The sequence below is a fragment of the Siniperca chuatsi genome, linkage group LG1 (assembly GCF_020085105.1).
Source record: "Siniperca chuatsi isolate FFG_IHB_CAS linkage group LG1, ASM2008510v1, whole genome shotgun sequence".
Classification (NCBI taxonomy): domain Eukaryota; kingdom Metazoa; phylum Chordata; class Actinopteri; order Centrarchiformes; family Sinipercidae; genus Siniperca; species Siniperca chuatsi.
In genome coordinates this window covers 5,600,231-5,623,871 of record NC_058042.1, presented here as the reverse complement: position 1 = coordinate 5,623,871, position 23,641 = coordinate 5,600,231, and the positions used below count along the sequence as shown (strand labels likewise).

The following is a 23,641-nucleotide window of genomic DNA, read 5'->3' as shown; positions in this document are numbered from 1 at the left end:
GTTGCAGTACATTGAGTCAAAATAATTTGAAGAATGCTGGCATTTGCACGCTATACAGTAAAACAGATTTTCTTCTTGCAAATCTCAGAAGAATCACATTCAGTCACATGATGCACCAGAAATGTTGCTGTTCATGTTTTTAAGTTATAAGTCAACTTAAAGGAGCAGTGTGTATGATTTAGTGGCATCTAGTGGTGAAATTGCAGATTGCAACCATTTGAATATCGCTCGCCTCACCTTTCCCGTCCAAGCATGTAGGAGAAAATACGGTGGCCACGAAACTTGCGAAAAACATGAAAGGCCCTTTCTAGAGCCAATGTTTGGTTTGTCTGTTCTGGGCTTCTGTAGAAACATGGCGGTGCAACATGGCGACCTCCGTGGAAGGGTATGTGCTCGCTCTGTAGATACAAAGGGCTTATTCTAAGGTAATAAAAAGACAACAATTCATATTTTCAGGTGATTATACACTAATGAAAACATACATATAAATATTATATTCCATTTCTGCCAATAGATCCTCCTAAATGTTATACACTGGACATTTAAAAGATGAGCATATACCTTTATTACATATTTATAGTTCTAGGTGTGAAGGCTGCTTGAGGAGCAAACAACAAGCCAAATTCATTTAGCAACAGGACTGAATAAGCCCCTGCTGTTTCCATCAAAGCACCTCTCACTTTTCAGCTCTCTGTCTTGCCTCAGAGACACAACTGTACGACATGAAAAGCTTGCAGTCAAGAAGAGCAGCAGCATCTCTAACTGTTTTGCTATGCTTCTTCCTCCTCTAACCCTGACTAAAACAAAATGACGGCTCGCCTTGTGATGCAGTCAGAGCTCACATTTTTTATTTTTAAATCCAGCGTCCTTTGATCCTTCACTGGAGAGTTTTGTGTTTGCTCCTTCCAAGTGCTGAAGCTTTTAACACTGTAGCAGGTACAGTACAGTATCCATGCTGTTATGAACAACCAAATTTTGTTAGTTCTGACCAGCCAATCAAGTCTCAGACCTTCTTTCACTAAACAAGTAACAAGCAAACACTTGTCCTCCACAAATGTTGCAGAATGAAAGCTCCAGAGACAAAATGCACCATCCTTCAATATTTCTTCTAAATCTAACCAGTAGTCCAACACTTTCGAAGTTCTAAAGTTTGACATGAAATTACAGTTATGCCAAAATGTATCATCCATCCAACTTCCATTTAAGTCACACCAATCTTGTCTGAGATTCTCCAAGTTACAAAATTGGAACAGCCCCCTTGTCAGACCAGGTTTCTGAATATCTGAAATGCTGGAAAACTTAACAGTATGATTCAGTTCATAATTTCAAATATGCTGTGTGCCAGAATAAAATCAATATTCTTACTGATGTTTTGCAAATTAATAGTATTTAGTTCAAAGGGATTATGTTGTATGAATTTGAATGAATAGAATGGATTCAGGATAAAACCCAATTCCTTGCTTGGAAATTAAGAATGGGACATTCAGGTTTGTTCAGCATTTGTCTTGCAAATGACTTCAGGAAAATGACACATGGATGCAGGACTACTTAGCAAACTGGCCAGAAATCCCAAGTGTACTGACTACAGTCATAATACTGAAATCTAATTGGCTGACAGAAGCTCCTCAAAGGAAATAAACCTGCTAAGTGAAGACTTTCCAGTGGCTGCAAACTGGCCTGACTGCAAACTGTAGGCAGATAAAGATGGCAGGGGTGAAAGAGATAGTGAAATACTGTACTTAGGTAAAAGTGTTGCTACCGCAAGAGAAAAATACAAGTAAAAGTCCTGAATTCAACATTTAACCAAGATAAACAAACAAATATGATGTTGTACTGACCTTTACCTGGTAAATTAATACTGGATAATAGAGATGTCCCGAGCCTATTGGGGCTGATTTTATACATTTTATTCTTTACAAACATAAACAAAATGTTTATGTCATGTGTGTTATGTTATGCTGTGTTATGTTGTAAAAACAACAACAACATAACATTGGCTGATGTATTGCTCTCAAACATTGATACTGGCCTCAGAAATCCAGTATTGGTCAGGCTCTAATGACATTTAATGAGCACATTCACTGTCGCCAGAAGCTGAACACTTTCCATTTTGGACACTCCTCAAGCTTCTCTCTAGCGCTACCACCAGGACAAAATTCCAACTCTGCACACAAGATATCTTATAATGCAGAGGTTTTCAAAGTCTGACACCGTGGGCCTCCCCTTAGACAAAATATAGACAACTGTGCCCACTGCGACTTTTACTCGTTTTTGTTTAGGGCAATAGTTTCCCATCCATTTTATACATCACCCACCACTAAACACATACATATGCACACACACGGCCCTTTTAGCTAAGAATGACACTGTGACTATCATGGACATGCATAAAAGGATGCTGCATTAGTCTGACAACCAGTAAATGTTAGCTAATGTCTCACAAATCCATACCTGTCAACCTCACTGTAATGGAAACAGGGAGAAGTGTGACTTGTGAGCACCTAACCCCTGTTTGAAGCTGTTTTATAAGACCCAGCAGTGGTGAAATGTTTTCAGTCCCCAAAGGCATGTGAAGTTTCATTTGCACTTTAAACATGAAAATCTTACAGATTGGTCTGGCAAGGTGTTCACATGGCAACAGTGATATGCTCTGCGTTTGCTCCTGCATGTTACAGGCTTGAGTTTAAAGGTGGTCAGTGACATCTTTTGCCTTGAAATTGCCACGGCTGCATCTTGTGGTACGGTAAATTACCAGCATCATGCAGCCATGGTGGTGTCAGTGTTGTCTTGGTAACTAGCTTGTTGGTGTTGACAGTTAATCCATGAAGTACCCTGACCACATCATGGGAAATGAGCCCAGTGCTGCTGAATCCCAACATGCTATCCTTCTGTACCTTTACTAGAGATCAGTTATACTGTTTTTGGTTTTTAAATGGGCAAGGATATATTATCAAGAATGTGTTTTTATGTTCATGCTTTTGAAGAATACATTGAATACAGATTGTACATATACATATATACACACACACACATACATACATACATACATACACACATATATGTGACTTAACTTTTCAATATTAATTTAATAATTTAATATCAACATTTGCTTTATTTAGGGTCAGGGAATCATTTATACTGTACAGTACATCATGGCCATTCCAAAAGCTGATTTATGTTTCTTTAGGATTTATGGATAAAGGGATGCTAAAAAGCTAATGAAAAATGTCCAAAATTACAAAACTTTGTTGTTTCTTTTTGTTGGTAATAAAGTTGTAAAGTTGTCCTACATCATGTCCAAGTGGTACCAAAATGTCATTAGCTGTAATTAGTCGTAACAGAACAAATTCCAATTCCAATCTATGATAGGTTATAAAGCCACCAGAGTGAAAGTGAATGCAATTACAGTGTGACTGTGATACCATCAAAACAAAGACAATGGCTCTAGGCAGGACAAAACAGGGCTAATTATATCAGGCTTCTGATGGAGATAGGAAGGTGCTGAAGGCTCATTCTTGCACCTTCCACGAACAATTTGAGACAGCGATAAATAGACAGAGTTTAATTGCTCCACACTGAGGTTACTGTGCTAGTTTTCAGTCATGCAGCCAAGTATTTAAAGATGTGCACATCATATTGTAGATGACATTTCTCTGTGTGTGATAATGAGCCAGACTTTAGAGGGAGCATTGAGTGTATAATAATGCGCCATTGCAACTATTTTCCAGATGGTCAATTTTAAACTTGCATTGTTCATAAGAGAAAAATCTGAGGGCGCTGCAAAATATAAACAAAACAGCACAGTTTGCTGCTGTCTAACTCGTAAAAATAGAATAAAGGAATCGTTAAAGAAGCCAGCAATCCAGCCTCCTTCTGTGCAGTGAACTCTGTAGGGAGCTGCAATATGTGGTGTTATTATTAAAGCTGTAACTATTTACTGTGTATGCGTATGTGTGTGCTGCACACCAGGATATGCTGGATGAGTCAGACTTGCAATTTCTACAACCACGTGTCTTACAGTGAACTAACTTTAGGCAGTGCATTCTTAAAAATAATGTCCATTAACTGATCTTGAATGTCTGGAAAGATATGTGCTGAATTATGTTGGGACCACTGGACTCTGCAGATGTATTTGTGTAACTTTTGTTATGAAACTGAGCCATTGAACTCCCACAATCCTCCAGACTTCACACCTGTGTCTGAACTCTACCCCTGGAACCAGCTTTCAGCTACCATTGGTCAGTGTGACCTGTGATGTCACCAGGTCAATAAAAGGATCAGCTGGCCATTGTTCTCCCTCTTTTCTCCTGGACTCTTATTCACAGCAGCTGCTGCAGCTGTATCTCTCCCAGTGTGGCCTGCTCAGAGCAGTCACACCGAACCGAACTCTTACTGCAGCGACGCGAGAACCTGCGTAGGATTACTGCAACAAAGCCATTTAGTGCTGAAAGGCTAACTCTGCACATAGGACAATAGGACCGAACCCGCTTCCTCCGACCTGAACATCTAGACACCACACAGCAAAGACCTTTTAAAAACGTTAACACATTTCTTCCCTGCTTCTGGCTCATCCACAGGAAAGATAAAACAAGTCTAAGATTCTACTGCCACATTAGTAGTGACCATTGTAAAGAATACCACACTCATATACATGTATTAAAGTTGAATCCAAATTGCATATTATGTCAAATGCTTTGCTGTCAATAGAAAATGTAAAGGTTATGTGCTTTTACTCTTGAATAGTTCCTCAAAGACATACCCTTTACTACCTCAAAATACCATCCTTTTTTTAAAAAGTGAATCCTATACTGTATACATCCAGTTAATGAGAAATGAATAGTTCTTTTATTGTTCATTTATTATTTATCAATAATTCAGTAGCTTTTGCATGTAACATTTGCTAACATGCAAAGTAGCACTAAACACAAATACAAAATGGCATTAATTCTGCAGGTATTTGTTGGACGAATGAAGTCAGGGATCACCAAAATCATTTGGAATCTTCCACAGGGGACCACGGATATCTGTGCAGAATTTCATGGCAATCCTTCCAATAGTTGTTGAGATATTTCAGTCTGGACCAAGGTGATGGACCGCATTTTGAAATTAAAAATTTTGCAGAAGTGAACCTAATAAAAACAGCAGTGGATTAGTATAATAAAGCCCCTATCTATGTATGTAGGAATTGAAACTTTCTGACTCCTAGTGGTAGTATCAAAAGACACTGGGATGAGTAGGCTGAAAACAATGCATCGATTTCACCAATTTTCACCGGGATAAGATCCATAAAAATTTCACACAAAGGGGCTTTAAAAGCCTCACCAGATAGTATTAGAGGGAGAGAATTCCACAATTTGGGTCCAAAACTGCAGAAGGCAGCTTCACTGTAGGGCTTCAACGCCAGAAATTGATCCTTTACAGCAAATCCTCGCTATTGATCCTGGTCCCAGGAGACCATGATGCTTCGGACCAATTATATGGATTTTAGGTCTGGCTGTACCAGATGAGCTCACGTTTCCCACATCCAACTGAAAGTACTTGTGTCCTGCCATTGTTCCTCTACGCTGCCTTTAATCTGACAGCAGGGGAGCGATAGAAACACGTCTGTCCCTTTAAAAGATATCGCCCTCATGTATGATGAATAATTCAGATGGAATAATTCCACCAAGGTTCCTGTGAGGTGGGACCAGTGTCTCGCCTCCTCCAGCAGTAGGACAGCCAAGAAGCTCATACATAAAAGATGAAAGGTTTGATAGCCTCCATTGGATTCAGCGGCTGGGATTTTGCGCCATAGACTTTAGAGTTGTAGCCTGGCTTAGCTGCTTGCAGCCTGTGAACTGTCCACAGCCTCTCGGGCTTGCCTGCATGGGGTTTTCTCTGTAATATCTGTGACATATGCAACCCAGTTCCACTCTGCAGTCAGAGGTGGGGGGGAGGTATAAATAGCAACAACATGGATGCAGGATTGAATGAGACGAGACCTCACTGAAACCTCTCAGTTTCTACAATAGCCAGTTCACTCCAGTAGCCAGTTCACTACAAACCTGACGGAACAACCTGATCTCACAGAAATAAGTGAAATGACCATGACCTCTTAACACCGCATTACACTGTGCCGAAATGGTGCAACCTGCAGTGAAAATAGAATTATTGTTTAGGTCACATTGTGCTGCTGCTGTATTTGTGTTTATCAAGATTTCTAGAATGTGTCCTCACCTATTTCTCCTTCTTAAACCATCTACTGTCTAATTTCACAGCAGCATCTGCAATTGGGAGCTAAATTCGGCTTTGCCATTTTCCTTTTCCGTTTTGTTGCATGCAGCTTAGTCTCATCTCCACCATGAGAGAACAGACAGATCCGTTCGAGTGGAGCCAAACCTTCTGCCTGCTCAATCGCCTGACACAAACATGATAACATTTCACTGGAGCACATGAAAGATTGGCATATTTTGACTTTCTAAAACAGGAGTAACATGCACAGTGCTGATATGCTCAGAAGAAAAGAAACCTGCAATGAGACATGAATTTATCGGCCCGTCTTGTTTACCTTCTAGCCTCCTTGGTTACCCCGAGGGTAAATCTGCAATACTAAAAAGACATAAAGGCCAAACATTTTGGTTCAAGCCATTTGTCTTTTGATTAACTGTTAAGAAAGTCTATTTATGGACCGACCGATATAATTAACCATTAATTCAATCATGAACTCCATTGCTACTGCAGAGTCAATGGATTAAATCCCTGCCCAACCAAAATGGGCCACTGAGTATTCATATTGATTTATATATAGTAGCTCTGGGTTGACAAGAAATCTGTCAGCGGAAGATTTGATGGAGGTTAAAACACTACTAAATCTATTAAGAGAAAACTGGTGGTGAAATGGAACTTTGACTCATACAGTAGCATAGAAGATGCAACGAAATCATTAAGAGCAACAAGGTGCAAAGCTGCAGTCTCAGTTAATATGTTCATCATTTGGATTCCAGGTTTGATTTTCTAGCAAAAAAAAGCTTGTAAATCAAACAATGTTTCAACTGTTACGCAGGGCCGGCCCAAGCCTTTCAGGGTCAGAAATTCATTTGTACGCCCAACCAACACCAGGACTACCCAACACTTTCCAATCTATCAGAGCAGAAGTCACCCAAACACTTAAAGTGGTACCATATATTGCAGCCATAGTGTGCTTTAGTTTTCATATAGGTGATACCGACAGACCACAAGGCCATGAGTACTGAAGAACAGTGAGTACTGAAAAGCATTTTCTTCAGTCCCTACATTCACAATTCCAATGTCACCATATCTGACCAATGATCTTTCTGTCCATGCTCCTTGAGCCAATCGGCCCCTGGTCCTGAAATATGCAGGGTGGTTCAAGTGAAAGTTTCCATCAACCACCGGCTGGCTTTACTCCACCACCACCAGTGTCTAGACTCCGACAGATCCTGTCCTATCTCCTATCTTCATATGGGCCTTCATATGCTTAATGAAGATGCTTCACATCAATGGAGTTTCCAAAGTCTTTATTTGTTGCTAACTGCAATAAATATTGTTACACTTCCTACTTTGATCTTTCCTTATTGAGCTCCAACTATTGCCTGCACTGGCACTAAACTTTGGCACTGGACGTAAATTGTGTGCTGCAGATTTGTCCAACATGAAAGTGATTCCTGAAGCTGATGCTTGATTCCAGCCATTTACTGTATTTCAATGATTAAACATAATGCAATGTCAGTTATATACCAGAGTATGAATTTAAGTTCTGCTAAAGCTCAGTGTCAATTACTATTTAGTCTTTACTCTGTTGCTATGGTTATGGCACAAAACACATTGTCTCTTTTTGTTGTGTCTTGTCTTGTTTTGTTTAAATACAATTACATATAACTGGTAGTTAACTGAAAGGAAGGCAATACATACATGCTACAGGTATGTAAACATTATGTTATCTGTGGTTGGACTTATACTTATTAAAATCTCAGCAAAAGAGAAAAAAGACTATAGCTAGACAACAAAAAAAGATACTGTGAGGAAACAAATTATTATTTAGAAATCCATCTAAGGACTCCATAAACATTCATTTGAACAGACATTTGAAATGTGATGGACTAAAAAGTAACACAACAAACCAGACATTAACAAAACAAAAAGCAACTGGTTAACAGTTTTGAAATTAACCTTTTAATGTGAAATTGTACAGAAAAACTATTCAAAACTACATTTCTTTTTTTAACATTATTTTCTTGGCATTTTGCCTTTATTTGTCAACCAGCAGAGAGATAGGAAATTTGGGGAGATAGATGGGTATGTTATGTTGTTATGTATGTTATGTGGTATGCGCCTTCAGTATTAGGCTACCGGGACACCCCTCATTTTCTAATTTTTGACCCTCCAGTGGCCAATGGTGTTATGCAAGAATTTCCTAATCCCATCTTCCAAGTCCTAGCTCACCACCGCTAAATAATGAATGGATCCTTGGGGTAAGGGTAAGATGTCTATCGATTTTCACACAAGTCTGTAAATTCTTGAGACATCTAGCTGACAGATACATAGACAGACAGTGGAGGCAGCAACGTTTTTTTATTTTTCTAATCAGTAACCTGTTGATTAAGTGTTTACATGTAGAATTTACAAGATAATTAGTGTTCAATTATTAGATTAAAACTGTGGTAAAATAACACTACAACACATGAAAGCCAGGCACAGTGAGCTGTTCCACACACACAGCATCTGGTGAGGTATCAGATCAGAGTTGTAACTACACACTCCCTGATGGTTGGGAGATGACAAAAACATACACCATTACAGATAATTAGGAGCTCTTCTATTCAGTGTATTCAGGGACAGTAACCATTGTAATCAGCAGTAATCGCCATGCCCTGCCTCAATTTAGGCTTAAACACTTCAGGGAATCATTTTTCCCATCTGCAATTAGAGACTATCATTATAACAATTCTAAACACTTCTGTAGTCTAGACTGATGTATTATTACAAGGAACAAGTTCTACCTTGGATCCATTTCTGCTGTCACGTGATTTAGAGTTTTGGTGTACACTCTTTACCTCAACTGGCTTCACATCTTTATATATTTCATATTGATACTTCCTATTATACCATTATCATAATACCTTTTGACAATTGTGAGAGAAGTGCTGAGAACCTGTTGCATTCACTTCTGGGTTTTATGTGCAAGTGGAGAGTGATAGTTATTGTGCTCAATTTTCTGATCCTGAGTGTAGAAATTGATATCTGTGTTTCTTTTTCTGATGTACTTCTTTACAGATGATTGGAGCAAAACGAGGGACTGACAATAAAACCTGATGTTTACTGTTGATGTTTTAGATCAACTTTTAATAGAACAAATTCATTCTTCCCTTACGCTCCATTGTAGCTGCACTGGAAATATTTTTTAAAAATGCATTTTTTGCCAGTGTTAAAAATGCTAAATAAAATGGGTAAATCAAAGTGAAAACAACACGGTGCAGCTACAGTCACTCAGAACTGTAGACCGTCAACCCCTCCACCTGCTTTTAACCTGATGGTATGATCTCTGCCTCTCATCAGACGCGATTGGTCACAACGTTTAGTCAGTGCGTGGACTGGCTGAACACCAAGTAGAAAAAAATGGAGTGAACGACGCTTACGTTCATTAGTTTAAAACAGATATGTTCAGTTCACAATTCACCAAAAACATGAGAATGTTCAATGAACGGCACTTACACTGTACAGTGTCTAGCTGTTTGTGCTTATCACATAATGTTAATTGTTAACTTATGTTAGATAGTGGGTTAGCTGTTAAGGTTTACGATAACACAGCTATATTTGCGGGAGTGGGAGAAATCTCGTGCTACTGTTGATGTCCAGCGTGATGACGGAGACACTGCGAAACGTGAGTTTATTTGCTGCGTCACATGTAGTTTTAAATGAGGAAATCTGCAATCTTTCATTTCAGGGCACAACGGCCAAACTGGCTGTGTGGGTAGTTAATTTTAGAATGGCCACACTCCGCATCCACGGCACTGGCCGTTTGGCTCAGGTATAATTCCTGCCTTGTAGCAGTGACGACGGCCTCAGCAGATCATAATAACCCATATCACCCTTCCCGAGTTGATTCTGTTTTAAAAAAACTAATAAATTGAAACGTTAATCATGACATGTAGGAAAGCAGGAGATGCGTTATTTCACATTTTTACATCTTCATTAGGAATGAACGGCTGAGGGCCACATACAGGAATGGGAAGCTACCTTGAAGTGTAAAAAAATTAAGTAAATCATCTCCATTGTAAACTCTGCTTGAAGGTGTGCAGTATGCAGTTTAGCACACATTGTCATGTTTTTTCAGACTTCTTCCTTTGACACAAAAAATAATTCTTTGGCTTGTTTGACCGATGCTCCTGCAGTTTGGACATTGTGTGGCTATGTTAGTTTAATAAAGATAAATTTAAAAAACACATATCTTTTCTATGTGATACATTGATTGGCCAAGGCTTATTGGCCATCCTGATATAGCTCACCTTTGCAGTGGTGTTGCAATTTAGAGTGTTCCCATTATTCCGTCCACCTTCTATAGTTCTGGTCAGGGTTTTGGAGGGGGTAAGATAACAGCTGGTTACTGTCCGTTTTCTGCTGTTAATAAAGTGCTGGCTGCACTGCAGGCCCCTTGTTTGAGAAACATTACATTTTTCTTTTCAACTGTGAGCAATTGCAGAAATTGCATAATTTCAGAGCCACCAATTTTGCTGTTCATAACACACACACAATTTTCACAATCTATATTTTTCCTTACAACAAATAGTGTTCTACAGTAGGCCAACAGAGAAGGCAGCTACAGACACTTGTAAACAGATCCAGAAAAGATGCTGGATAGGAGACCTCTGTGATTACCATTCTGCTCTGTGAAGCATAGTGGAAAATCTGAAGTGCACCGAAAGTTCCAGTCTTTAAATTTAGACTAAAATCTACAGTGTAACTGTACAATTACCAGTTTGCATTTTCAGCTGAGGAGAGTTAAAGTAATGCTGTTCTGAACTAAGACTGACTTTCCTGATAATCATCCAGGTCATAATTTCACTTATGCAAACCCTGTGAATTCACAATTCAGGAACCAGGTCTTAGACTTGGAAACTGATGCCACAGCTGTATGGGATGAATACCATGTCATATCTCAAAACTGAAAAAAAAAAGCTTTGAAAGCTTGAAATCTAATAAAAAAAATGTTTTGCAAGATTGAAACTAAGTTTTGGAGACTTGCATGATGTTTTGATTGAAAAATGTCAAATCTCTGCAAACATTATTAGGTATTTGAGATTTCCTTCTTCACAACTGCAGCGCTCTTTTTACAGAGTTTCTCCAAAACATTTTTAGAGTTTCAAATTTGTCACTGTTCTCCCGGTGTATTAGTGTTCAAGGTTTGAAACATTGTAAGTGGTGTTGGGGGAAAAAGTTTTGAAACGTTGAAATTTGATTTTCAAATGGGCAAATCTTTTATTTTTTTGTAAATTTGCACTCATATTGCAGACTGTTCTTTCAGAGCTGAGTTTACAATACCCACTTTTCAGAGATCTGCCCACACAGCTGCGAGCTTTGCGAGTCATGTGATTTCTGGCAGGGTTGTCTCACAGCTCTGGTCTGAAACTTCGAAACAGACAGTCTGAAAAAAAAAAGAAAGCCGGGATCCTGGAGGCAGGAGCGTTTGCTCCCTGCTGAAGTACAGTCCAATCCAAGACTGCTCCGCCAATGACTGACGCGCACAGAATACGCGAACAGGATGCATGGTTCTCTGTGCTGTCTAGCCGTCCCCGAGCAGTGCCTGTGGCAGGCACTAGTTAACTAAGTTAACTGGTTATCTACTGCAGATTTTATTCGATGTCCATGCCTGCCACGGGCACTGCTCGGGGACAGTTACAGCCGGCTCTTTCGGCTCCCAAACGGCTCTTAATTTAGTGCCACTTCTGCTGGTCACTGCATAAGTTACATTCTTTTTTGTTGCAAGAAATAAATATGCAAGATTCTTCATCTGCAATACGTTGAAATATTATGTCATCTTGATGGTGAAGAATGGGTGTCAAGAATAACCTAGTTGTATAACAAAAATAACACCCTACTAATGAAATAGTCTGGTTAATAAATAATTACACAACTCTATACAGACACATACAGTATATTTGGGGGCGAAATCGGCTCTCAGATAGGAGCCGGCTCCCATCGTTCACTGAAGGGAGCCGGCTCATAGAGCCGGCTCATAGAGCCGACTCGTTCATGACCGACACATCACTTGCAGCTACTGATGCAGCATCAAGAGACTGACAAGCCCTCGGGGCAGCTCTACATCTTCATCCGTTCATGTTGGACTGAGGGCAGACTTGACATTACAGTCACTCACTACTGTATTGCCATCCAACACATTATAGGCCGGGGCTAGCTGGTTAGCATGCTAACTTCAGTAGATATCTCTGCAACACAATACCTAGACGTCTTTGACATGACATCAGAACTGTTACTTCTTCACATTCTGTTGATAATGTTAGTTCATTGTTTGAATGTTTTAAAATTCTGGCTCTGTCTCTGACACATTGTACCTTTAAGATGCCAATCATATTATCAACACTATCTTGTTGCTGCTGTTTACATTCCCCCAGACGCAAATTCAGAAAATGCACTACAGAATTATTACTTTCTGGGTGTATATATGTATGTAAATATATATATTGCTTTATTTATTTTATTTTTATTTTACTCTATTCGAAATGTAAATATTTGTATAAATGCTCTGTGTGTGTGTAGCCCCCTTTTTTAAGTCACAACTTATCTTTTGTTGCTGCAAATGCATTCTGGTCCACTTTCACACACTGTAGTTGATGTTTTAGACATTTTAGTTTTTTTTCTGCAATTAAACTCCACTGTAGTTTACTGGACATATCTTGATATACGCTTTACATGCTACATTTGGCCAGTTATTCACAGGGATGACAACAAATACGCACTTAAAAAAAAAAAGATGGACCCAGATGTGCAATGTGCATCAGCTATAGTTCTTTATTGGACAGTGGTGAAGGGTTCCAGTGTGAATTTCTGCTTTAAATTAGGTTGGATAACAAGTTTTGATTGGAATTGACAGGAAGGTCGATTAAATGTAAATTAAAGGACCATTTCAGTCCTAAAACCAGACTGCAGAGTTGTTATATGTTAAGAATAATTGGCCTAAAAAGCTGATAGGAGGTGTGTATATAGATCTCAGGGATATCAGGATCAAGCCTGCTTTGTTACCATTTAACTGTTTAACATTAATGATTTTGAGCAGGAGAGTCAGTAAAGAAGGGAGGGATCTATACTGACCCGGCAGATTTACAGATAGCTGGGTCTCCTACATGTTTTGCAAGTTTGGCAATGTGTTCATTGTAACAGTGTCCATATAATTCAAATAACCAGTAAATAATAAACTATTATAATAGACTTCCAGGTCTTTTAGGCTCTAACTAGAATAAATCTTGAAATAATGATATCAAATTGTCAGAATGCTATGATCCAAAGCAAAGAGCAATCTCACATGAAAATAAGATATGAAACAAATGAGGGAATATTACTTATAAAGTGATTATCATACTTTGACTGTGGTCATGTGACAATTAGCCAAACCAAATTTCATTCAGCTTATCATTCAGCACCTTCAAACACAATGAAGGCCATCTTTTAAAACACAACTGACCGTTATCGAACTCTTTTATAGTCATGTCAGTAAAATATCATTTAAGTACAAATACAGTAGCTTAGTATTCAAGTGTTTCATGTCTTAACATGTCTACAGCCATGCTAGCGGTCCCATGACACACCAGGAAATAAAATCATTGGATGGATGAGAAAATATCTTAACTTATTAAGGGAAAGGACATGTTACCTACATCAAAAGGATTAGGAAAAGGAATCTCTGTACAGTGGTCATTTTAGTACATCACAGACTCAGCTATTAGTCCAGCTCTACATTTTCAGTATTGGTTGCTCAAAGGGTTTTGTTCAACTTTCATCAGCATAACCTGTAGGTCAGTCCAAAACAGACCCATAAAAAACCTAACCAAATATGATGGGCATTAATACATTGTCCAAAAAAAAAAGACCTGATCCAAAAGGACAGTCAGACTGTTCAAACAGACCAGAGGACAATTAGACGCTATTCAAAATGAGGTCAACCCAAACACATGAACACTGAGACTGGCTGCAGCATGATGTGGCACCAATTAAAAAGCAATCACAGTTGAATGGAGTAGCAATACATGTTATTTTCCACTACGATTCACATTTCACACTCCTGGTCTTCAGATCAAAGCTGATCCCGACTCGCAAGTCTGCTTGGATCCACTCAAGTATTAGATATATTGACACACCGACCACAAAACCAGCTGCAATACAAGGGTGTCCTACCTGACCCAATTAGACTGAATATAATTTGGACATGGTCCGACTGAGGTCCTGAGTAAGGTCTCAGATATTAGGAAGAAAGTGGCCCCCTAAAGAGCTCTAGTTTAAGCCTTACCTTGTTATGTACATAGGCTCTTAGGCTCAATGCTTTGAGCTGATTATAAGAAAAGTCAGAGGCAACATTCTGTGGGAACCAAGAATGTCTGCACCAAATTTCATGGTAATCCATCCAATAGCTGTTCAGGTATTTCATAAAATGTCATATTTCCTAGAACTGAGCACTCTTTTATTTCATAAAATGTCATATTTCCTAGAACTGAGCACTCTTTTATTTCATAAAATGTCATATTTCCAAGAACTGAGCACCCTTTTAGCAGTCTGATGAGGAAAGTCATGTATGATTGAGGCACCAGCAGTTTGAAGCTGAAATATTTCACTGTGGACCAGACTGACACATATCCACAGGAGGATACCAAAACACAAACTGATAATCACCATCAGAAGACTTTTAAATCTAAATCAACATTGGGATAGAGGGGGGTCTGAGTAATGAGGTTGACAATCTGGGTTCCAATGTATTATGAGAAACTAGGTCAGCCCCCTTCTGGACAAACTAACTTTATTCAATACATCACAGAAGTTCCCACAATGTAAGCAATCCTGTTGATGAAAAGTACATACAAAAACATATTATATCTTAGCAAATAGTGGCGCTTTGTTCCCCACTGTCAGTGCACATTGGGGGATTATTTTTCTTTTTCATCCTAAAGTTGGATCACATCCATATAAGGCCCTTGAGTGGAGGCAGCACTTGTCTGCCTTTCCTAAACTGGCTTTCATTAGGTGCACTGGTGCATTATTCGGGTGAAAACGTAAAAGAATAGACGCTGAAATCTATTTTCTAATTCAAACCATCTGTTGTTTGTTAATCACTGGCTAACTGGGAGACTGGAGAGACTGGTCCCAGTGTCCAGCCAAAGACACTGCCAGAGCCCTCTCTTTCTCTCTCAGTGCTATCGACACTAATTGGAACGCCACATTGCCCTTTTTTTCCCCCGCCATTTCACCACCATCACAATATGTTCATCCACAATTTATGCAATCAAACAAATGAAATATGATATTGAGCTCAGTGCGCAACATGATTGCATACAGCATACAGTACATAAATCTTGAATAATCACTGACCCAATCAGCCACAGAGGCTCCAGCACAGCTTCTACTAGATGGGTAATCACGAACTGTTTGTTGCTGTAACCTATTAGACCATCAGCTTCTCCACTTTTTAAAAGAACCTGGTAGTTGCTGTAACTTTGGCTGCAGCTGCTCTGCGAAGCCATCTGGGTTACAAGGCCATGAAACCAGCGCAAGGGTGGGCGAAGTGTTAAATAGGTCACAACAACACAAGCATCCTCTCCAACACTCACAGGTCCAGTTTTCCCCACTGGATTAGCCTCCTGTTTCCCACACTATCTGGCTGCTGCACCTCAACTCTGGGAGCCTGGAAACCATAGGGAGAGCAGCTTGGAGTAGGTGTGTGTGGGCATACGTGTATGTGTGTTTGTGTGCGTGTGTGTGTGTGTGTAAGTAAGTAAGTAAAAAGTGAGCTTGTGTATCGTGTATGGCCTCCAGCCTTGAATCTTGGACAGCTTCACCTCAACAGAGTCAGCCAAGCTGCCCTGCCTTCATTCATACTGAGCCAGTGGCACGCAGAGCCAAGCACTCAGAAAATAAAACCACGCACACATACACACAGAACGCTACCACTCTGCCGATATGAGTCTTAACACTCAGTGCTGCTTATTTGGGATTCAAGCTGCTGGTGTTCGTGCCAGTATCTTTGAATTTGAATATTTTCATGCCAGAAAAGTAAAAAAAGACTCAGTGTTCTCACCAACATTGTATTTCTGTCCAGGTTGGAACAGCATTGGGCCATCATAGGACAATAAAATAAAACTCTCCAATGAGAATTTAATGTGAATCTCATACATACTGCGTTTGAATATTGAGCTATTAAAAATGACATTAAACACCTAAATTAATAAAAGAAGGTTTTAAATATGATAATACATTTTTCATTGCAGGTTTTCCTTGCAGTTTTTCTGTAGCTGCAGCCAAGTAGCACAGAAGCACACAGCAAACAACTAATCACTAAAGAAAAAACCAAGTCTCTGATACAGTCACCCGGAAATGTTTTCTCTCTCTCTCTCTCTCTCTCTCTCTCTGTATCCCATCCTCTTTCTACTTCTACTTTCTAACAATTCTGCCTCTGCTTAGAGCTGAGGGCACTACAGTAAGAAGCAATAAGTTGCACCACATATTGGGAGTCCTTTTCAGAGTGCAGAGAAGCAAGTGAGCAAAGCAAAGTCATCTTCTGACACTGGTGACACATCTCAAACCACCCTCAACGGGGTTAACATTATGTCAGTAGTTTACCACTTATCTACCAGTTATCTTCCTGTTAGGACTCAGGGCTTCGACATTTAGCTATAACATTAGGTATTTTTATCTTTGTTTTGTTTTCTTTGAGGATCTAATCATCTCAGCCACATGCTGTGTGCCCTTTAGGGTCCTCACACTGTTACACACCTGATATCCATTAACCACCAGTTGTAGGGATTACACAACACTGGATGTCACTGGAAACAGTTGAAGTGTTGCAGCAAATCCTACACAGACAACGCGCTCAAGTGTGTCCAGAAAGAGCCAGAGCATCTGCTGCCTGGGACAAATTAAATGTGGAGTAATTATGAGAGGAGGCTCCCTGGAGTGTTCTGTCTCAGCATCCCAGCTAATACTGTGACACCAAAAGGTGTGGCGCTGCGTGGCATTGCTCACACTAACTAATCAAACAAAGAGCGTGCGTGTGTGTGTGCGCGCAGCCATGACACAGAAGACAAAGACATTTCTGAACTTGAGCAGCGCGACTAATGTGGAAGAAATTGTCAGCGTGCGTGCATTACCTCGAAAAAGGAAGGCTTTGCTGCTGTTGTGAAGCCCCGCCACTTGGGTAATTCCATAGGTGGCATTTGCCAGGTCAAGTTCATTGATGATATCAATTTGGTAGTCTTGATCTGATCCGAAAGCCAAAGCTGTAGAAGAGAAATGAAGGTTAGATGACGTGAAGCGGTCACATCCTGCTAAGATTAAACCTGACAGGGTTTTAACTAAAATCCAAATTCATTTTACAAACAGACATGGTCACTGCTTATGTGCATTCCACTGCTTAAAATGGCTGGTTGTGGAAAAAGTAACGCAGTTTTAATTTAATCGCAGGTTATTGCTAATGCTGCCCACTAAAATGCACCGTATCTGCCCGCAGCCAACACCTGTGTTCTCCACGGGCTGTAGGTGCACTGTGCGCACACGTTAAGGTAAAAGGTGTCTCTTTTACCTATCTGCATCCCGGTTATCTTCAAACAGTAACTCTACAAACTGCGGGTTATTAAAAAAAAAACAATACGCTGCAGTCGAGAGACACTACCAAAAAAAAATCGGACATGCTTGCGCGCAAGGTGCAAACTGAGGAGCGTAAAAGACGTTAAGAAGCGCGTGTCACTCGCAACAAAATTCCTCATTGCGATCACAGAGTGCCACACGGTTTGTACTTACCTGGTTTGGTAAAAAAGAAAAGGGATAACAAAGCCACGTAAATATCCATTTGTGTTGGAGTTGCGCTGTACAGAGTCCTCAGCCGTGCGCTCCGCTGCGTATCCACACTAACCCGCTCTGGTCCGTCTGGCGCTGTGAGCAGCTCTCACCTAGTCTGGATGAGGAGGAACGGAGGAACGGTCCACACCACAGGAGAAGGGGTTCCTTCGCTGCAAAACCAGATTAGTTTATAGTGTTTGAATGCGTCCAATCAGTCACTGCATGGCGTCTACAGTGTCAGACGTCAGCGTTTATTCAGGATATATTTTAAACTGGACTGCAGACGGAAAATTTGAGAATGTTCTTAACCATCGATCTGTAAAGTTCCACCCGTTCAGACCACAGAAACTTCCAATTTTGGAGGTGAGAAAAAGGCTTTTTAAATGAAAGTCAGTAAGTGGAGGATATGAGGCTTCTCTGTAATAGATAGGTAGGCTGCTCTCTTTGGAGGACCAGAACTGCCAAAATCAAAAATAAATAAATAAATGACTCAATAAATAAATGAATATGCCATAAAATGCACCAAAAAGTATATCAAAATGAATGTTGGCATTAAATAATTTAGAAAATGTGACACAAATTGATATTTCTGTTGTAATTTGCTTCTATATTTATTTACATTTGTCTTAATTCCCATATTAATTTACTTTCCCATTTAATTTTCCATTTAATTTATTAATTTGTTCATTTATTTATTCATTCATTCATTCATTATTTTTGCATTCATTTATTTATTTATACATTCTTTTTTATGTATTTATGTATGTATTATTTTTCCTTTGCATTCTCCCCATTTATTCCCCCAAACGTATTTATTTCTGTCTTTTGTTTTTACATTTCTGTATGCATTTCTGCTTCATTATGCAAATGAGGGGGGCTGTGTGTCACGGACTTTTCACCTATTGGTTGATCGACATCAGAGTGTATAGATAACTAAACATGCCTTCCTGGCACAACGATGGCTTCTGGCCACTGAGGGACAGTCGGCTCACAACTATCACACCTAGGAGATTACAGCTGGCTCCGACCCGGACTCTGATCTGGATCATATTTTCTGGTTTTCCCTCTGATGTCCTCCGGCTGCTCTGCCTCAAGTCTCGGTGGTTTACGGAGTTTACTGATGAACAGATAGCTTCACTTGCTGCTAAGTGTAACTGTTAGCTGCCCTCAGCTAGTTAGCCGTGCAGCTGCTATCCGATTACCAGACTCTCCCCGGAGTGGGAGCTCGGAGCGACGGCGGTCCAAAGCACCTGTACCACAAGGAGTAAACCTTGACACTCCCCTGGTGCTCCCGGCACCGAGCTCCCAGTCCGGGCGGTCAGCTAATGAGACAGCTAGCAGCACAGCTAAAGTAGCTAACCGCTAACAACAAGTAGTTAAAGCCATCTGTCCACCAGCAAACTCCGCAAATCACCGAAAGTTGAAGCAGAGCAGCCGGAGGACATCTGAGGGAAGACCAGAAAACATTCCCAACATAAAATAGGATCCAGTTTCACCAAAAGTAGTGAATAAAGTTATAAAAGGTGTGTGCTTTTGTACAGTACTCAGTGAGGCTCGGTCCCCAGAAACACGCCGCTGGAGCGCAGTGTTCAGGGGGCATTCACCAACCTAATTCTTGTCTCAAACAGTAAATTCATCAGATTCAGCGCCCCGTGATAATATATAGGAAGATGGAAACATGATACACATGTACTGAGAATAGCGAGCTAGCATATTAGCTGAAGAGACATAGTTAAATAAAAAAATAAATGAATACAAATAAATGAATGAATAAATAAATAAATGAACAAATTAATAAATAAAATTGAATGGAAAAGTAAATAAATATGGGAATTAATACAAATGTAAATAAATACAGATGCAAATAGAAATATCGATTTGTGTCACATTTTCTAAATTATTTAATGCCTTAAGTAATTTTAATATATTTTTGGTGCATTTAATGGCATATTAATTCATTTATTGAGTCATTTATTTATTTTTGATTTTGGCAGTTCTGGTCCTCCACAGTTCTCACTTGTCACAGCAGAGATTATTCAAAGAATTTCCAGTCTCACGGGACAAATGAACAGCACTGCCGCTGACAAAGTAGAACAGATTTTATTAACTGTATGAGGATACTGTAGCCTGCAGAATATAGGTTTGCTTTGTATGAGGAATTTGGATAATAGCACAGACACAAAAGAGGAGTCCTGCATCTCCTCTTTGCTTCATACAGTATCTCCCCATCACTTCCTCCAGTTCCTAAATCAACCTCCTCCTTGCCTCAGAGAATCCCTGGGATTTATAAGCACTGCTGCTCCAGTCCTCTTTCCTCTGGGGCCTGTCCTTATTGAGAACCATTAATCATACCCTTCTCCTGCCTGCCTCTAATTTGTGTACATTGTCAGGTTGTCTTGGTTACCCACATCAATACAAACTGGTAAGGGAGAGAACAGCGTCGTCTGCTTAGCGATTATGGCAGTTACACAGTGTGCACCACCTGCTCCGCCTGTGCAAGTGTGTTCTACACCAGGGATGGTGTAATGTCTGCTTTGGGATGCAGGTCACTGTTCCACCCTCTCAAATTAGACTGTAAACAATAGCAGCATTCGGTAAGCCTATCCACTGATCCAGAACCGAAAAATACATATTATTTGAAATTACAGGTTGCAGAGCAATGAGGAGAAAAGGGAGGGACGGAGAATTTAAATTGTTTTTGGACAGGCAGTGAGGTTTACAGGCAACATAATTCCTACCTTTCTGGCATTTTTCTGTCTTTTAATAAGTATAAAAGAAGCAATTAAGTGTCTCAAAACTGTGTTATCCAGTTCATCTACACTTTCTGCCTCTGTATAAACATCAAGATCATTGGTGGAATTACCTTCTGAAGCACAGTAGATGTACAAGAGTAGATGTACTAAAGGTTCCTGTTACCACCCACAGCCAGCCAAGGAAAACAAAGAAGAAACAAACAGTTAAGTGAAATGAATACAGATTTTAATGAATCTTAATTCAATTCAATTCTCTCTCTCTCTCCTTCATCTTTGCAAATAATACTGCAAATAAAGCCCATTTTAACAGGGAAAAAAATGGAAGAAACCTCAGGAAGAGCAACAGAGGAGGGATCCCTCTCCCAGGACAGACAGGCATGCAATAGATGTCGTGTGTACAGAATATACCAACATAATAGAATTACAGTATGTGGCTCATGACATGACAACCCAATGAAAAACATAATGATTTAACAATGGGCTCTATTCAGCAAAGACTCTTCAAATTAATCTTAAAGAAAAAAACTGAATAAATGATAGTGGAAACATAACAATTGCAGATGCTTTTACAAAAGGGCATGCGGTGCCACTGAAAGGTTTTATAAGTATATGTGATTTACATGCTATGGCCGTCACAGTCATCAGATCTCAACCAAGTTGAACACCTATGGGAGATTTTGGAGCCACATGTTAGACAGTGCTCTTCACCATTATCAACAAAACACCAAATGATGGAATATCTTTTGGAAAAATGATGTACCATCCCTCCAGTAGAGTTCCAGAGACTTGGAGAGTCTATGACAAGGAGCACTGAAGCTATTCTGTAGGCTTGTGATACAAAGACACATTAATTTTTTTTTCTTGAATTTATCACCCATCTGTATGTAACCTAGACATCTGAAAATCACAATCATTTTTCATACAATTAAAAGCCAAGTTGTAACCTAAATACCTAGATGTTGTTTGACCTGCAAATCAACAGACATCTTGAACAAATGAAATCAGTGCTCTCTGGGCTGCTAATGCACTAATTGACAGTTGTTGACACATTTGCCTGATAATATATATATATATATATATATATATATATATATATAAAAATATGTTTGTTATAATAGTAATAGTACAAGCAATAATCCCGTATATGCTCTGATATTTCTACGAATCAAGAGCAGCAATGTGGAGCTTCAAAGTGTAGGCCTATTTAATCATGTTCAAAAAGTTATATACCAGTTCAGGCCCAATGTAGGTGTAGTGCAGAGGACATGTACTTTGAGAACACACTGGACACCCAGAAATCATCAAATGTAATAATGTAATTCATGTAATTCTATAAAAGTAGGCCATTGTCTGGAGTATTTTCACACATCTGTTGTGTCTCAAACATTATAATACAGAGCTGTTATCTTCTTCTTTTGCATAACTCTTTTGACTTGAGCACTCACAACACACAAAAAAGACTATTTCAGACTGTTCTACTGTATGACAATATCATATGTAAGTTCTCTGTTACACAATTGTATTGAAGATAGTGTATATGATTCTAAGTAAACAAATAAGTAAGTAAACTATTGCAGGCCCAATGTCTAATGTTTTATTAGAATTTCCTCCAAATTCAGCCTGATATATTTGGGATCTTTGGAAACTTCAATCTTAAAAAGCAACTTAAAGGGACAGTTCACCCAAAATAAAAAAAAATACCTTTAGTGCTATTTATCCATCTAGATTGTTTTGGTGTGCGTCGCAGAGTTTTGGAGATATCGGCCGTAGAGATGTCTGCCGAATATAATGGGACTAAATGGCACTTGGCTTGTGGTGCTCAAAGCGCCAAAAAATACATTTGAAAAATTCAACAGCAATGTCTCTTTCCAGAGATCATGAACCAATTACTCAAGATAATCCACAGACCTTGTTGGGAGCAGTTTTATGTAACAGAAAATAGTTCCTGTCACTGAAACAGTGACCATGGTATAAGAGCAATAATACACTTTTATGTGTCCTGATATGGCACACGCTTGTGGAGGAACATTAAAGGGAATGTAATTATTAATTGCTAAATGTATTTATCTGATCATGGCAGCTTGTTGTGTCATGGACTCTGGCAAAATCAAATTAACTCAATAAGGAATTGTGATTAGAAAACTCACTTTCAGCTGCTGAAACTAGAAAACTAAATGACTGTAGTTACAGAGTTTGTACTGTTGAAGCTCAGACTATAAAGCTGCCGTGTCTCATGTTCTGACTATATCTGTTTTCAACAGATGAAATCTCCTTGCAGATGATAACCCTGGCAGACATGAAGGAGATTTATAGGCTACTCTGTATATTGAAGAATTAAGCTTCTGATGAGCAGCGGTTGTTGAATGAGGACCTGAATATTACAGCCCAGGGAATAGAGCCATGCAGCAGAGTCCCGCTGTGTCTGCTGAAACCCTGTCATTACCCATTAATCACAGTGTAAAAGCGCTCACCACCATAATGTCCAAATTTGTAGTTCTCCAGCAGTCTGGTGGATGGGGCGTCATGTGTACCACTGCTGTGCCAGACTTGGAGGTCTCACTTAATCTCTGCCATTGTAGCATCACTCATGGTAAGAAGTGGGGTTCAATAAATCGGCCGTTCTGCCAGACATGGCTGTATACAGCTTAATATTCACCTGTTTTATACATATGGCGGAAAAAAACGCAAATATATGTCAATGACAAAACCCGTACCGCATCATCAGCTATATTAAGAAATAAAAGTAGTGATTATAGAAAGGGCTGGAGCTGACTGAGAATTGGCTAGAAGAGACACAGGCAACAGTACAGGAGGAGTCCTTGATGTTTATTTTC

At 39.5% G+C, this 23,641-nt stretch overlaps 1 protein-coding gene across 5 annotated transcripts in view; it reads right to left on the bottom strand.

Annotated features, from left to right (window-relative positions):
- The window catches only part of LOC122883571 (protein kinase C-binding protein NELL1-like), a 279,566-nt gene extending 261,294 nt beyond the window's left edge, over positions 1-18,272 (bottom strand). For 2 of the 5 annotated variants that reach the window (XM_044212666.1, XM_044212837.1), the window contains exons 1-2: positions 18,016-18,266; positions 17,367-17,495 (exon numbers count right to left, since the gene is read on the bottom strand). In XM_044212666.1, the coding sequence (XP_044068601.1) occupies positions 17,367-17,495; positions 18,016-18,064 (178 nt within the window). In that variant the 5' untranslated portion in view covers positions 18,065-18,266. Of the gene's footprint in view, positions 1-17,366; positions 17,496-18,015 lie in introns of all 5 variants that reach the window. The other 3 variants (XM_044212754.1, XM_044212493.1, XM_044212581.1) reach the window with 3 other exon arrangements.
- Between the last annotated feature and the right edge of the window lie 5,369 nt (positions 18,273-23,641).